The 12,187-nt window shown below is 44.6% G+C and overlaps 1 protein-coding gene across 36 annotated transcripts in view; it reads right to left on the reverse strand.

The window, feature by feature from the left end:
* Positions 1-842: 842 nt before the first annotated feature.
* Positions 843-12,187, reverse strand: part of TMEM108 (transmembrane protein 108) — a 344,051-nt gene continuing 332,706 nt past the window's right edge. For all 36 annotated transcript variants that reach the window (XM_077865133.1, XM_077865156.1, XM_077865118.1 and 33 more), the window contains 2 exons: positions 8,400-8,554; positions 843-2,748 (listed from right to left, as the gene is read on the reverse strand). In XM_077865133.1, coding sequence (XP_077721259.1) covers positions 2,626-2,748; positions 8,400-8,554 — 278 coding nt within the window. In that variant the 3' untranslated portion in view covers positions 843-2,625. The remainder of the gene's footprint in view (positions 2,749-8,399; positions 8,555-12,187) is intronic.

Below are 12,187 nucleotides of genomic sequence, written 5' to 3' on the forward strand. Positions count from 1 at the left end.
AGTCAGTGACATATCTAGCAACCCCTCTGACTCCCACCACCTAGAGAACAGGATACTATCCAAAGTCACACAGGCAGAGGTCAAAACTATGATTACCTACTGGAATATTCTATGTGCTCTTCCTTGCTGATTAAGACTACAACTTTTCCCCGCCTTCTACTTTGTCTATTTGAAATGACACAGAAGAAACTTCATAAATATTAATGTTGGTTATATGATTAACAGTATAAGGAACCAACTTGGTCAAGTAAAAGCTGGCAGTGTCCCTTATTTATTTAGACATACATCTCTGGTACACGCTGTAGGGTCCATGGCACCCACCAGACTGTCAGAATAATATCCTCCTAACACAGGTGATGCTGACTAGGTCTCGAGAACTGCAGGAATTCCGGGGTGTATCATCCAAGGCTAAATGAAGGGTTCAAGCTACTGAATAAGTTGTTTGCACAGGTGTCACGTTTATGCACTGTTATTCTCTATGGAATGTTAACTCTCAGTGGCCAGGTTAACTCCAGCTTTCTCCAACCCAAAGATATATACAGTAGAACCCTCAGCCCCAGGGAGGAAGAGGAGAGAGAAGGGATTTATTTTACTTGACATCAATGTTTCCAAAGACCTAAAGAGAGATGACTCTGTTTTGGAGACATCACAAACATGTTCTAAAGGGTTTGTATTATCAAATGACAAATTGCTAATCCTATTAGTTCATTACGCTCATAAAACCCAACCTATTGTTAAAATAGATTAAAAAATACAGATGAACATTAAGCAGTGTCAGTTCTTAAGGAAGACTTAAAAGTTATTTTAAAATGAAAAGAATGCAAAATGCATTAGCAACTTAATCCTCTGGCTAATAAAATAAGTTTATTTATATATACATGGTAGTTGAATTCTGTGGATAAGGAAAAATAAGTCATACATCCACATATATATATGTGTATATATAACATATGTATCTTTGATTACATATATTATATATAATTTTACTTTACAAACATATTTCTTTATATATGCACACACATTGCTATAGTAAATGCAATAGCAGACAGAAATATAAGGTTAAAAGCTCAGACAGCAGCACGCTGGCAAACGAATCTCAGAGCAACATTTAACCTGCTTCCTTGTGGGTTGAAGAGTCTTTAAAGAGAGACAACCACCAAACTCATGTTAAGTAGATTCATACAACATTGAGAACACACATTTTTGAAGGCCATCTTTTTTTTTTTTTTTAAGGAAATGTAGGAAGAAAGGAAAAAGTTATGATAAAAAGACCACAGCAACAACACAAACATGTGAATCAACATTCAATTCCCAATCTGACTATAAGAACATCTATATTCAAAATATACTATCAAACTAATTTTCTTTAGAGAAAGAGTCAAAGCAGTTCTCTTCTCTCCCCACCATCTATTAGGAAAAAAGTGAGAAGCAGCCATCTGTGGAAGCCCCTGGTCTCTGCGGGTCTGACCCTCCTGAGTGTGGGCTAGGGGAGGTGGCTGGCCAGCCATCTGCAAAGGCAGCCATGCAGGGGAGACTGGGAAATGAATGCCGGGTGGTAAGCCCACCTGCAGACCCACAAGCAGGTCCACCTGCTTGTGCCAAGGAGGGATAGGGATATGGTGATGTCTTCTCCCAAGCAATCCACCTTGACAATCTTTGTTTTGTAAGATCACAGGAGGGTTTAGAAAATCACAGCTCCACACTTCAAGGCCTTTTATATAAACATGTTCCTCAAGGGGCAAAATGTGATGCCTTTTGAGAAAACAAAGCTGAACCCCAATAAACATTTGATTTGTGAAGAAGGGCAAGCATTCCAAAGCTCCAGGGTTAGGATCCACATCTAAACCATCTTCAGAGAAAGGCACGAGTTTTAAAGCAGATGTGGGTGTTGGAGAGGATGCAGGAATGTGCTTGGGGGTGGGTGGGGCTTTTTTTCTGCCAGGGCAAAGCAGTCCTGTAAGCACAGTGGAAGCTCCCTGTCGTGTGATGTTAGGAGGATGTGGCCTTGGGATGCCTAATGTCCTCCACAGACTCCTGAGGGCTGCACGTTCCTTCCTGCCTGCTGTCCTGAACTCAGATGGTATTAGCCTTGACAGTCAATGGTGCCACTGTGTGGGTACAGGATCATCCGCTGGGGTGATGAGAGGTCCCCTTTTCCTGCTCTGTGCATGAGTCTGCTGCTTCCCCTTGGGTGGTCCAGTTGCCTTCACTGGTGTGCAGGGGGAGGAAGTGGGGTCCCACTGAATCCAGAAGAACCAGAACTTTAAGAAGCTGTGTTCTTGACTATTTTAACATTTCACTTCCACAGGTCTATTTCTTTCCTCACCTGCCTGGGGCTGCTGGGACCCCCAAGTACTCAATAACAGTTATTAAGAGAAGCAATCAATGCAACTGCTTTGCTTAGAAATACCTTTATTTTATAAAGCCACGGATCATTCTGTAAAGTTTTTTTTTTTTTTTTTAAACCACACTTATAAAAAAGATGTTGACAATTCTTAGGAAAAAAAAGCTGAAAATGTTTCTTATTAAGTCAGGGTTACACAAAGATTATATTTATAATATATATTTGTATATTTATAATTTAGAGACGACAGGTAGGGAACAGCAAAGCAAGGGCTGCTGCAGTTAGATCTCTGATACTTGATCATTTCCCACAAACAGTGTTTCCTGGCAGAAGGGATTAACAAGGACCATCCCAGTGTCTCTGTAGTCGCCATTGGCTGGGGATCGGGGCTCCGAGAGCTGGTCCTGAGAGGAGAGAGGGAGGAGATGGTATGAACTTGGAGGGTTCCGTTCATAAGGAAACACACATTCATAAGGAAAACATTCATAAGGAAACACACACACAGGAGGACATCCATTTCCAAATAGGATTGCTTGGTAAACATTTTCATCGTCCTCACTGTCAATGCTGAAGTGCAGAGCCCTCTCTGCTCTTCTGCAGGAAGATTTCCTGCTTCCTGAATGACAGGTTGCCAGAGATGGGACTGCTTTCCACTGAGAAGTCTGAGAAGGCTTGCCATGTGCAACACACAGTGAGCGCATGGCCCACTGCCTTCGTGGGTAAAACTGGGTCTATGTGGGCCCCTGATTCTCCTTCCTGCCTCTTTCTCACAGATCTCTGGGAGACTTGGCAGCTTTCCCTACCTGCACTTTCACGCCCTACATTTCCCACCTTTTTCTTCTCTTACCATTCACCTGTCTGAGCCTTCAAGGGTGCATTCCTCCCCCTCCTGAGTTCTCCCAGAATTATTGCCTCATTTCTTATAGCACTAGATGTACTGAGGTGAATGGATATGAATCTCTGTGACAGTAGGTGGCAAGTGAAAAATTTAGTCTGTGTACATAGCCTGAGAAATGGAAGAATCTAGAAATAAGTAATTCACTGATTAGGTTGTTTAAATGATTTTGGCATCAACTAACAAGGACTGTAAGCATTTGTGGTCCACTAAGTGTCTGTACTCAGGGCAGCCCCAGGGGCGCAGCGGTTTAGGGCTGCCTGCAGCCCGGGGCATGATCCTGGAGACCCAGGATCGAGTCCCACATCGGGCTCCCTGCATGGAGCCTGCTTCTCCCTCTGCCTGTGTCTCTGCCTCTCTCTCTGTGTGCCTCTATGAATAAATAAATAAAATCTTTAAAAAAATAAAAAAAATAAATGTCTGTACTCAGAATCAGGCCCAGGTATTAATTTAGGGAAAAAAAAAAAGTCAGCTTATCCCAGTTCTAAAATACTGACATCTCAGAACCTACAGGCTACTTTAGAGCAAAGACTCAGTAATAAGGTAGAACCGGCTTAATCCAGACTTGGTGAGATGTCTTCACTTGAAGAAGATACAATTAACTTGCTGAAGTTTATTGTAACCAAAACATGGATAATTTTTGAGTAGTACATATTGCCTTATGGACAATAAGGAGGGAAAGGAACAACGGCCATTTGTCAGTGAAACGTCTTTTCCGAAGATAAAAATGTTCTTCAATGTCTGGAATTGATAGAGTGCCCATTTGAGAGAGGGACACAGGAGCATCTCTCTAACTACGGAAAACAGGGCATCCCCTCTGTCTCTACTGGGCTTTGCGTTGAGCTGTGGAGGGAGATTTTGGAGGCTGAGATCTGGCATGTCATTTTATAGTTTGTACAAAGCAATGTTCACCAAGGGTGAACCATGTGGAGACTTCCTACAGTGTAGAAAAGAAAGTTACTTAGGAAATGACAGACAAGAAAGGAAAAAAAAGGAGGAGGAAGGGAAGGAAAAGGGGGCGGGGGAAAGCATGGAAAAATTTATAGGCACCTTTTGGGCATTAGTTTTGCCTATACAGCCTGGATTTGTGTTTTGCTGCTTTCATCAATCCAGAATGGGAACAGGGCACCAGAGAAACTTGCTTAGGCAAAGCACTTGGCAGCCACGAAAGTTGGCAACTACAACTACGGTGAGTGCAGCCCCAGGTTGTGGAGTGCAGGGTATATGCCCTGTGACTGCATGACCACTCTGTGGGTGGTCTGCAGGGCCTGTATGTGCCCAGAGAGTTGGAACAAATTGTAACATTACTCCACATAAAGCAGAATGAGGGCAGTAGACCTGTTGGGCGGGAAACAGTGATAAAACCCATTCTGAAGCCAAACTGGCCTTCCTGCTGCTGGTTCTATGGCAACTTCCTAACCTAGGATGGTGACTGCTGGGGGCAGCCTCGACCAGAACCTCTGGCTTTTGTCTGAAGGCAGCCCCAGTGCTCTGGGGTGGAATGACTAATTGGGATGCTGCATAAGCAGGGCCCTTTCTATAGTAAGCTCACAGACACTGTCCTTTGGTTTTGGTTTTCACTTACCAATTTGCAAAGAGAATATGAGAAATTTAGAGTTCAGAGATTCAGAGATTCACAGCCCACACTCAAAGTGTGGCCAGCCCTTTTGCCAACTTACCCATCTTTTTACTCACTGTAATAGTTCTCAGGAACACTTTTAAAAACATTTTTATTTTTTTAACTGAAGTATAATTGACATACAATATTATATTAGTTTCAGGTGTACAACATAGTGATTTGACAATTATGTACATTATGAAATGCTTCACCACAATAAGTGTGGTTATGAATTTTGCTATGCAAGATGTACACTGACCATACTAAAGGTCAATGCTTTCATGGAGCCTGTTGCTTTGTCCTTCCGTTAAAAAAATTTTTTTTTAAAGATTTTATTTATTTATTCATGAGAGACACATAGAGAGAGGCAGAGACATAGGCAGAGGGAGAAGGCGGCTCCGAGCCCGATTTGTGACTCGATCCCAGGACCCAGGGATCATGCCCTGAGCCAAAGGGAGATGCTCAACCACTGAGCCACCTAGGTGTCCCCAGTTAAAAATTTTTATTGAGCATCCACTGTATGTTAGGCTTTGGACTGGGTGACGGCCCAGTCATGAATTAAAATCACAGTTCAAAAAAAATAAAATAAAATAAAATCACAGTTCATTCATGTGATAAACATTACCATGTTCTGGGCATTGTCTAGGTGCTAGGGATAGAGCAATGAGCAGAACAAACAAGGCTCCTGCCCTCAGGCAGCTTATATTCTAGTAGGAGAGACAGATAACAGGCCAGTCAACAGAGAATGATGCAATGTCAAGTGGCAAGAAGTGCTCTGAAGAAAAATAATGCAGAAAAGAGTATAGAAAACCATGGGGGTGGGGGGTGGCTTTCTACTCTGTATAGATAAGTCAGGGAAGGCTTCCCTGAAGAGGCAGCACTGGAACAGAGACCTGATGGAAGTGGGGGATGGAACCAGGAAAAGAGCATTTTACATCTGTGAGAGAGCAATCTTGTATTGTTGGAAGAACTGTGTTGAGGAAGAGCCAAAGGCCATTGTGGCTCAAGTGTGTGGTCAATGGGCAGTCTGGCAGGAGGGGGCCAGGGAGGTGGGCAGGGGCCAGCCTATGAAAGATCTGGTAAGAGGAATTTGGATTTTGTTCAGAGTGTGAAGAGGAGCCATTTGAAGGTTTGGAGCCATGAAGCCATGGCAGATGTGAAGTCCTTCCTTGAGAAGATTTTGTGGCTACTGTGTGGAGGACAAACTGCAGGAGGCAAGATGGTAGCTGGGATCTTGTTTTCAGAAGCCACTACAACAATCCATGATTTGAGGGAGGCAGCAGCGCAGGTAGAGAAAAGTACTCTTATGTCGGAAGAACCAAGGGGATCTGCTGACAGACTGGATGTGGAGTATGTGAGAGGAAAAGGCAGTTGGCAGTGCCATCCATGTAATGAGAAACACCAGGGAACTTCTGGGTATTTGGGTGGGGAGGGGAAGTCAACAGTTCAGTTTTGGGCATGTTGAATATGAGATGCCCATTAGACATGCATGGTAGTAGGTGGGTATGTGAATCTGGAGTGCAGGGGAAATATCAAGGCCAGAGATGGAAACGGCAAGTCAATGGTGCAGAGAGAGTACTTAAAAATCATGAAACTAAGTATAGAGAGAAGAGAAGCAGTGGGACAATTGAGCCTGGGCACTGCAGTGATTAGAGGCTGGCCAAAGGACAAGGAGCCAGTGACAGAGACTGAGAAGGAGCTGCTGAGAGGGAGGGGAGCCAGGACGGGATGGGATGAAGACAGAAACTTTCTGAGGAGGTGCTGATGCTGCTGGTAGATCAAGTAAGCGGAATGCTCAGAACTGATCCCTGGGTTTCACAATATAGAAGCAACTGGGTATTCTAGGTGGGGAGTGAAATATTAAACTAATTATCAGGGGATCCCTGGGTGGCGCAGCAGTTTGGCGCCTGCCTTTGACCCAGGGCACGATCCTGGAGACCCGGGATCGAATCCCACGTCGGGCTCCTGGTGCATGGAGCCTGCTTCTCCCTCTGCCTATGTCTCTGCCTCTCTCTCTCTCTGTGTGTGTGTGACTATCATAAATAAATAAAAATTTAAAAACAAAACAAAAAAAAACCAAAAAACAAAAAACTAATTATCAGGCCAGTAGCTACAGCTACACACTTACAACTCTGGTAAGCACTATGATAGAAAAGCACAGGATGCTGAGGCCATATGATAGGAGAGCAGAGTCCAGCCTAGCAGGTCAGGGAAGGCCTCTCTGAGAAAGTAAGTTAGTCTGGGCCTGAATGATGCGTAGGAGTCAGTGAGGTAAACAAGTAAAGGAGTGCTGGGGAGGGACAGAATACATTCCAACAGAGGAAACTATCATGCATAGCCCCAGAATGGGACATAAATTAGCACCATAAATAAATCACAAGAAATCCGGTGTGGCTGGAGCTTAGCAAATGAGAGGAAGAATGGAATGATGTGAGGCTGGACGGTTGGGCCAGGGCCAAGTCTACCTAACAGGCTCTGCAGAAGACTGTGAAAAGACTGAACTGTAACTTAAGAGCATCAGGAAGCTACTGAAGGGTTCTGATTATGGGAATGATGTGATCACATTTATGTTAATAGAAGCTCATCCTGGCTGCTGTGGGGGACGGATCTGCAGGGGAAGAAGGAACTATCTCCAGAAGTTCTCATCATCTCTAGTAGTCCCATCTGTTCATCCATTCATTAAACCACCCTTCCTCTCCTCCTATGCATTCATTAATCATGTATAAAGTACTTTTACCAGACCATCAGCACAATCTTTCTAAAACTAGGTCACACAAACTGCCCAAGACTAAAATACGAACTCCATTCAAGCCCACGTCTAATCAATCTATCTTTATTACTATGCCCTCACCTCTGCCTCACCTTATGTATGAGAGTAGAAGGAGAGCCTGGTCAAAGCCTAGCTCTCTCACTGGCCAGACAGATGTTCTGGGCAACATTTCTTGACTCGATGTGTTCTTTTCTCCCATTATATGCGTGTCCAGCCCACATTCCCACCTTTACTCAGGTTACTTCCTTTGCTATAATATCTGTCAAAATCCATTTATCCTTCCTAACCCTCAATGCAAAGGCTTTCTTCTCCTAGGTTTCTACAGCTCTCTGCAACTCTTCTTGTATCTACCCTAGTTTGTTTGCTTTTGAATGATGCTTGGGGCTCATATGTCAACCACATCTCAGGATCTATGCCCCCTGAGAGCAAGCTCTCGTCTTCACAGTCCCCAGAGACTGCCTGCCACAAAATGGGTCCTCAATGAATACTTATTGAATTGTTCCCAGAAACCCGAGGTTCCAAGAACAGTGCTTCCTGAATGTTAACATGCATAGAAAGCACCTGAGAATTCTTGCTAAAATACAGATTGATTCAGTAGGGCTGGGGTGAGGTCTGTAGTCTCCTGCCACTGCTCCTACTAGTCTGTGTACCATCTTGAGGAGCAAGACCCTAAGAAGCAAGCAGATGCTTCACAGCTTACTTTGGAGCCTGTGCTATTCTCTATGGTGGGGCTGGACCTTCCAGGGGCACCCCTTGGTTTGGGGCTCATTACCTCAGAGGTTTCAAGGGACTGGATCTCCCTTGGTAACTCCACAGCATGCTTGTTGAAGTAGTCCATGGTGATGGCATTGTTCCAGTAGCTCAGGTTGTTCTCTGGGTTGGCTGTCTTTTTCTTCCTCCTCAGGCAGCACACTGTCAGCAAGACAGCTATAGAGAGAGTCGAAATTAGAGATGGTATGGGGATGTGGGGGGAGACAAGCATGGAGCCAGCATTGCTGAGTGACAGATACAAGTCTCCAGGTGAGGCTGTGATGCTCATATATTCATTCAGCCGCCTGCCCTATTTGTTAATTTGTTGGTTTGACAATTATCTGCAATGTTTAATGTTGACTTTAGGCCAGGTTCTGGGAGAGAGGGAGTGGAAAAAAAAAAAAGACAAGGTTGCCCTGCATCACAAATATCCCTCCCAGTTTGTGTATAGAGGGACATACAGGTGGTGACATGATCTATAATAAACAAAATGAATACAAGGTAAATTCAGATAGCAATAACTGTTCAAAGAAAATAAAACAGGGTGAAGTGAGAGAATGAGAGGAGTTGGGGAGTGAATACTTTAGGGTCATCATGAAAGGCTTTCCTGAGGTGACCTTAATGTGTGACCCTGTCCATCCAATCTCTGAGACTTATGGGGCTCTAGGGAGGAATAAGTACATTTGGATGTTGCTAATGAACCACGTGTGAACAGAGGTGCTTCGGTTTGCCAAGAAGGAAGGCTTCTGAGGTTGGAGAGATAATGTAGCCTATCCAGGCTCAGAGTGTGCAATGGGTGATGCTTTGACAAGGATGACAGTAGCCCTCTTGGGGAAAAGGCAGTAAATGAAGACTGGGATCCCCTGCCCAGGCTCACCATCACCACAGCCTGTGGGTGGCTGAAACTCCAGGCCAGGGATAGGCAGGGTTGTACTCAACATCTTGGAGGCACGGACCATCTACACTGGGAAGAGGAGACCCCAGACCCAGCAGACCAGAGGCTGGCACCATGATGGCAATGACCACCAGGGGGCAGCAGAGGGCCAGCTCTATCCACAGCAGCCTGAGGATTTGGCCAGCATCAGGGGGGCCTGTATATGCCAGTGTCAGGTATCTGTAAAAGCTGGCACTCATACAAGCTGAGACCTCAGAGGCTACCCCCTAGGTCCCTGTAGGATGACACAGTAATTCTGTTTCTGTAGCTCTCTTCTCAGCTCCTGGCCTTGCTGGCATCTCAACCTGAAAAGGCCTCTAGACAAGGCCGAGACATTAGGCAAGTTTCTACTGATCCAATCTGCTTTGATCAGAAAGACTTCTAATTTGCTCATTACTCTTCTAGGTCCCCTTTAAAAAGTTTTAAAGATATAAAGGACATTTCTGAGTGTTTGAGCTAAAATAAATTTTAGACTGGCTGGTACAGACTTTCAAATTTTGAAAAATTTCCAAATTCAAATTCTCCTTTTTCTTCTCTCCTTTCCTTCCATAGAAGGAGCTGACTGAAGGATGAATAAGGGTGAAGTGGGAGAGCTACAGAGCTCAGCCTGAAAATCTGCAATTTAGGGCATCTCCTTATTTTATAGATGAGAAGACTGGTCCAAAGTATCCAGCTGACTTGCCATAGGTCATAGGTTTGTGAGTGGCAGGGCTAGGGCAAGACCTTGGGTCCTGTCTCTCTTTTTTTGGCATCTCATAAAGCTGCTAACTTGGGCTGGCACAGGCTGCAGAGTCTAGGTCCTCTACCCCCAGTCCAATGCTCCCTCAAGCCCACACTGCCCTTGGCTCCACAACCTGGGCCTGTTTAGGACACAGGACCAGGACCCTGCCTTGCAGGCAGGGCTGGCCCTGTTGTGGGATGGTCTGGGGATTGGAACAGGGGACTCTGTTCCTAGCTTTCTCCCCTTAAATGTTAGCACTTGAGGCCTGATTGTTTCTCTCAGGGAGCTCCCAGCGACTCACAAATGCCATTTCATTTACAATAGAAGCTGTCCTCGCTGTAGAAAGAGTTTGGGCTTAGAGTCCAAAAGCCTGGGTTCAAGTTTGATTGCTGTGTGTTACTTTAGGTAAATCACTTTATCACACTTGGCTACTACGGAGTCACAGGGCTGTAATGGGAACTAGAGATCATGAATGCAAAATGCTGAACACACTGATACACAGTCAGTGCTTAATTAATGAGAGTTTTCTTTTTGTTCTTCTAGTACCCTCCACAAGAGAGATCTAGATAGAAAAACTGCACTAGATGACTGTTGAGTGACTCAAGAAAAAGTACAATTCAGGCTTATGGAGTCTCTAATATGTGCCCAGTGCTGACCTAGGTACTTTACAGTCTGATTTAACCCACAAAATAACTGAGGAAGGTACTGTTACTTTTCCTTTTTGCAGAAGAGGCAAATGAAGATCATGGAAATTAACACAATTGACCTTGATCACCCAGGTAATTAATGGAACTTGACCTGGGTCTCTGTGACCCTCAGGGTGATGCCTGCTATCTTACATTGCCCTGAACACTACAGGGAACACATCTATCTGAGGTATGGGGAGCACTTTATAAATGACATAACTCTGTGCAAACACAAGTCAATGCTGTCATCTGTTTTTTTTTTTTTTTTTTTTTTTTTTTTTTTTTTTTGAGAGTGAGTGGGGATGTTGAGAAGGAGAGCGAGAATCCTAACTAGGCAGCACACTCAGTGCAAAGCCCAGTGCAGAGCTTGATTTTACCACCCTGGGATCATGACACGAGCTGAAACCAAGAGTCAGATGCTTAACTGACTGAGCTACCAAGGCCCCCTTGACATCTGCCTCTTGAAGACCCTAAGCTAACACAGTGGATATTAGTCCTATTTTTATAGGTGAGAAAACATTGGACCCATGGTTAAGTAACATGGTCCAAGCCCCACAGGTGACTAGGTGAAGTGACTAGCAGGAGAGGTGAAGTGACTAGCAGGAGAGGTGAATTTCTCAGTACTTGCACATATATCCTTCCAGCCATTGGGTAGCAGGTATATTTGATTCCACGAGCCAAGCCTTTCTGTCACACCAGGCCTCTTCTCCAGTGATTTATGCAGGTTTAATGTTAAAAACAGTTAGGGAGCTGTGACTTATTTCAGTTTGGCTCCTTCATTTTGAAGATGAGAAACTTGACATCCTGGAGGGGAGGATTGGTCTGGTGATGCCAGCCTGAGGGGCCTGTAATTGTCCAAAGGCTGGGTTGGTCCCTCTGGCTGGCCTCACTTTGGAGGTTGGAGAAAGAGGCCCAGGGAGTCCTCGGGATATGGAAGGAGGCCAGGCTGGAGATGAGGCTATCGGCCTAGGGAAACCAGGTTTGGGGGCTTACCGTCTGGCTTGCCATCCTGGTGGGTGGGACTACAAGGCTCCCAGCAGGGGGTGCTGGTTGGGAAGCACAGAGAAGAGCTGTGAAAGCATGGGCATGACACTCTGGTCCAGCTGAGGTGATAGCCCCTGGACAAGTCTGCCTGGCCCTGAGGCTACTCCCCAATCCCCTTGCTTCCGTTAGTTCATAAGCCCCAAGGAGACAAACCTCCTGGTCACATTTCCTTCTCATTGCAATTTATTCTACTCTTTTCATAGAGTAACTCTGATCCATGTTTTCTTATGTAATAACTACAAAGTCATTTGGGGCCTGTAAGAGATTTTATAAAATAATATACATAATTATATATATATACACATACACATTCCATTTTGACTAACATCCACAGAATGATGAATATAGCCAAGAACTGTGTGGCCACATGATATATTATCTTGTTGAATGCTGTACTGATACTCCAGTGGCATTAACTGCATGTC

Source organism: Canis aureus, chromosome 22 (assembly GCF_053574225.1).
Source record: "Canis aureus isolate CA01 chromosome 22, VMU_Caureus_v.1.0, whole genome shotgun sequence".
NCBI classification, from domain to species: Eukaryota; Metazoa; Chordata; class Mammalia; order Carnivora; family Canidae; genus Canis; species Canis aureus.